The sequence below is a fragment of the Mizuhopecten yessoensis genome, unplaced genomic scaffold (genome assembly GCF_002113885.1).
Source record: "Mizuhopecten yessoensis strain PY_sf001 unplaced genomic scaffold, ASM211388v2 hete_36174456, whole genome shotgun sequence".
NCBI lineage: Eukaryota > Metazoa > Mollusca > Bivalvia > Pectinida > Pectinidae > Mizuhopecten > Mizuhopecten yessoensis.
The window spans coordinates 1-5,126 of NW_018485427.1; the positions used below are offsets into that span (position 1 = coordinate 1).

General features: G+C 36.8%; 1 protein-coding gene across 1 annotated transcript; it reads right to left on the reverse strand.

Moving 5' to 3' along the window:
- Positions 1-8: 8 nt before the first annotated feature.
- On the reverse strand, positions 9-3,133 carry LOC110444789 (protein toll-like; the record flags this gene model as incomplete). The annotated part of the gene is made up of 2 exons (XM_021489150.1): positions 2,785-3,133; positions 9-1,866 (listed from the first exon to the last, which is right to left on the reverse strand). A coding segment is annotated over exon 2 (1,774 nt), but the record flags the coding sequence as incomplete, so codon positions are not given.
- Between the last annotated feature and the right edge of the window lie 1,993 nt (positions 3,134-5,126).

Consider the following 5,126-nt stretch of genomic DNA (forward strand, 5'->3'; position numbering starts at 1 on the left):
ATCTGGACACAACGAAACATTCACCCTACAATACGTTTCTTCCTCCTTTACCTCAAGTAGCCGCCTTCCGCCAAATTCTTGCGGGTAGACACACATCCACTCACGGAAATAATAGTCACTCCGACGTAATGTTCCGTTTTGAATGTATTTGTGTACAAAGTTAATCAGTGGTATGATACCGCAATCACAACTGAGAGGGTTCTTGTCAAGATTTAAATGGTAATGGATGAGGATGACAAGAAGTTTTTGTGCAGTCTGATGATCCAAGTTAACGCCAGGGTTCAGCTCCCGGACGTTACTCCCTGTTAAGTCGATTTCTTTCATTTCTTTCGGTCGTTTAAGAATATTGAACTGTGAGTCACTTGAAGATTCAACAATACTGGCAGCAAATAGACTTGGATTTAACTTGAGGAGTAGCGCGGGGAAACTGCTTAGCGTAATGGTGGTGTTGCGCAAATCGACGCGTTTTATACTTCGAGAGTAGAATACATCAATAGGTATATCACGAAGAGGATTGTTGTTCAGACTAAGGTGTTGGAGAAAGATTGACTTGTGTGGCTGGAAAGATCCATCACATGACGTCAGTCTGTTTTCGTCCAGTATGAGCTCACGAAGACTTGTCAAGTTCTCAAAAAGACCAACCTGCAGGCTGCGGAGTTGGTTTGAAGCCAGATTCAAGTGTATCAGGTTTTTCAAATCGCGGAAAAGACCAAATTGCAAATCACTGATAGTATTGTTATGTAAATCTAATAGTCGAAGAGAATATAAACCCTTGAATAGAAGCGCCGGAAGTGAGGTCAACTGGTTATTTGCCATTCCGATATATTGTAAATCTGACACAAACACAAAACAGTCTCCACCTATATCGCGTAGACCATTACTATCCATAGTTATCATATGTAGCCTTCCATGAAACCTGAAGTCGGTTAAATTTATAATCTTATTTTCATTCAAATTAAACAGCCTTGCATATTTGTTTGCTGGAATGTCAAGGTGACGGGATATTGCATACTGATGTTGAAGGTACTGGGATCTTGAGAGATTTAGCGGGAGTTCGGATGTGTTGTCGTTCCACGGGAACTCCAATGGCGGATTTGTTAGGGAATTGTTTGGCATTTCTAACGATTCCAGATTTGGAAATTTGTTTTTCAAATTATTTGGGAATTCCTGTAACTCTAACCCTGACAGGGACACCTCTTTAAGATGAGGATACGCTGATTTATGTTTGAAAATGCTACGTGCCTCCATTCCATTCGATACGTCTATGTCATTAATTCCCAGACTTACTGTTTTGTCATTGATACTATAGTATGACGATGGGGGTCCATCAATGGCGAATCCAGTTCTCTCACGAAAGATATACACTCGCATGTCAACAATGCTCGCGAAAAGATCCATGCTGTTGTCAATAATACAGTCGCGGACTTGCAGATACCCTATTACGTTCGGGAAGGCGTTCTGTTGTGATTCCGTGTCTATAAAGAGTATCTTTAACCGGGTCTGACACTTGAATAAAAAATACCCGACCACTGTTTGATTTTCAGGGAAATTATAAGCCTGGATTATTTCGGTAGAATTGATAACGCATTCGCTATTGTTTGTTTTATCTAACACAATCACCATAGGTATGATGGGGACGTCACGATAGTAGTTGGGATACTTTCCGGCGGTCTTCTGTTCAAAGCTACAGTAGGACATGGCAGTCCGGTCGGCAGGCTCAGCAAACATCAATTCTACACAAATAAGTACTAATGTCCAGCACACCGTTGTTCGTGTGTGCATTACGGTAGCTATGATGCTTTTAGTCAATCTTTTGCAAAAAGTAATACTCAGAGATCCGTTCCCTTGATATGTCGTCCTTGGTATCTGTAATTCAAAAACACAAACAATTATTACTGTGAGACAATAGCAACCAGGGACTCAATGAGGCTAACTATTGTTATATTGAATGCATTGACATACATGTATATTAAGTCTTTTTCGTCTTTTTGATATACTGTATATCGGGAAATTTTCGCCTAGTCAAACTTTCGTCCTTCGTCAAAATAACCCATAGAAGCTCAATGTTAATCTCACCTTCACTTTAAATTAATATGCATATTATGTTGTTAATTTATGTTCGCTGTAATGATAAATTCGCCCTCATTTCGCCGGACGAAAAAGGCGAAAATTGAACTGCAGCGAACATTTCTCGGTATACAATAATCTATTTTGACCCGTTTCTGTTGGCCTGTTCTGTATGTAAAATATATATTATATATATTCATTTTTGAGGAAATGCAATGAATGTTGTGAATAAAATGATAGTATTAACGTGCTTATAAAATGAAGCAATGTTCTTCAAAAAAGTATTTGAAGAAATGATAAAATGATTACTTTTGATATTGCAGCCGATGACAAAGAATTGGCAGGAAGACGTATGAGGGCATTTTATCAGGACAGTGCGTAAAACAAACAATTTTAACGTGTAACCAAGAATTAATCACTATCATTTATTGTTATATTTAAAATAGGAAAAACACATATGTATCTGATTGGACAATATAACAACACGGACATCAACTTGTCGACATGGGTAAAGTTTCCCCGTTTTCAAATGCGACTTGAATGCAGATAAAATCACAAGCATCAAAAATCTATAAGCAGTAACAGAGATCAGATTAATATACCATTTTAAACAATATAAAAACCTTTAAATTGTGTTGTCATTTATTCGGTAGTTTCCTCGCAACTTATGGTTGACATACAATTATCACGAAATAAAAGTAATATATATATACATACCTGTATTGATTCACCAGTATATATATATATGTGTGTGTATATATATATATACGGAATTCCTGTAATTAATACTATTGGAGAGGAAATCCCAGATAAAACTGACACGATATTGTCCACATTGTCACTGGTCCTACTCAGTTGTAATAGTGTTTACCTGTTGACAAACAGACAATCTGGCGCAAAGGGTATGTCTGTTGTTTCGGTGACTCGGATATTTGTACTTAAAGAAAGATATCCTGGTCACTCCCTAAAACTGTCCTGCGTATGTCGTCTACTTTATTTAGGACGGGCTTGTTTACAGCGTCTTAACTCTAGGTCGACGGGTAAATTGTTGATAAGGGCCGAGGCCCAGGTGCTGCATTTAGTAGTCTATCGTTCAAATACGCCCAACACTATGTATTCTTTTGTATTTTTGTAAATTCAGGCATTTTCCTATTTGAGAATCAAACATATTTAAACATATTGATGATAGATAATGATTGTTCCAAATCATACCTTTTAGTTCGAGTTAATATATACGAAAGATGGAATAATGAATTTATAATTACAATTTTTTTTTATCGTTTATAGCACCGTTTATGTGGATAGGGCGTAGGTGTAGGTAAAAGTTGTTTTCATGTTGCACACAAAAGTCTAGCTTATTATACAGGCTAGTAACACGGCTGTGCATGACGTAAGTGCAAGTGTAGAATTGTTAAAAAAAACGTGCTAAGGGAGATAAATCTCATTTGCTGTCCGAAAATGTCCAACAGACCTCGGAATATTATTAAGAAACAGAAAGTTCACAAGGAGAAAACTAACGGCATGGTCACTGTACCGTACATAAAATGTGTGTCAGCAAGCATCGCATCAGCATATGCGTTCGAAGACAAGCCAAGAGAGGTTGACCGAATTCAATGTAACAGCTGCGACAATACTGAACATATACATGTACTGGTGAAACTGGCCAAATATTTGGGACATGTCTAAGGAAATATCAGATAGACATTGAAGCCATATCTGCTATTGATTTTAGTATCACCGTTATAATTTGCACTACATATTCTTTCGATTCTTACTCGATTTAGAAACAATTGTGTGATATTTAACTTTCACTTTTATAATTCGTTTTATTTGAGTTACTTATTCTTGACGTTAATATACATCTGTGATTGCACTTTCTGTTGCATCTTTTTGCCCAAATCTTAATTTCAGGTGAACGCTATTCCTATTTAATAAAACAAAAGGGTCATGTCGCAGGTGCTTTTTAAGGTAGGAGATTCCCTATCACTTAGAAACCTTGAATATACGTTTTTACTGTGAGAAGATTTAGATCTTTCATCTAAATACGTTATCTGTGATTACTCCGTTGCATGTGCCATTATAATATTTTACATGTATTCATGCATGTTTGTTAAGATTGAACCTGCTTTTATTTACATTTAGGTCTTCTTTCGTAGATTTTTTGTAGCAGAAATAGCTCACAGGAGTTAATATTCTCACTAAATGTTTTTTTGTGTGTCTTGAAATGCATGTAGCAGTTATATTGGGACAGTATATGTTATCATCTGCATGTAAAAGGAGTATTTCACTTCGATATTAATGTTAAAAGGGACATTGGGTATGTACTATACAGTGTAATTCTAAATGTCGTTGAGCTCTTTAAAAGCGGTCCTTATTTTATGTTGTTGTTTGAAAAAGATAAAATCCTCTGCTTTGGCTATTTTAATCAGATCATTGCTAAAATGCTGGTAGTGTAAGGATGCATCGGTATATTTGTTGCAATTTACCTGTTCCTAGGTACTCTTTACGGATGATGACATGAACTTAATGACGTCCGTATACGTTAAACTATTTACCTGTTGACACAGGAAATACCCACTTAATCCCGTCACTGCGGGGTAAGAGGATCGGTACACTACCTTGGACGGTTTCTCGTGTATAGTCAAATACAATTATCTTAGCGCTATCTGCGAATAATTATCGAGGTGTAAATATTTGTAAACAGGTAAGCAACGTGACGGGAAGACGTTTTTCACACACCATATTGTACATTTCGTCCTGTGTTTGACATTTAATCACTGAAGGAAGTTATTGGACGTATGATATTGCTCATTGTTCACATTTATTCAAATAAAAACAAGTAGAAATTTCTTTTCAGGCCGTCTATACTTGTTAAAGGGTCCATATTAATAGCTCAATCACAATTTGAAGTTATAGTTGAAGCGACCCAGCAACCTGATTCTGCCAAAGTATGGGATTAACATACCTAGGTCATAAAACAACATATAGTTATGAAGTTGTATGACCCTTCGGCCTTTGGGAATACCACCTTGCTCGGGTCAACAAATAGCAATGTTAAC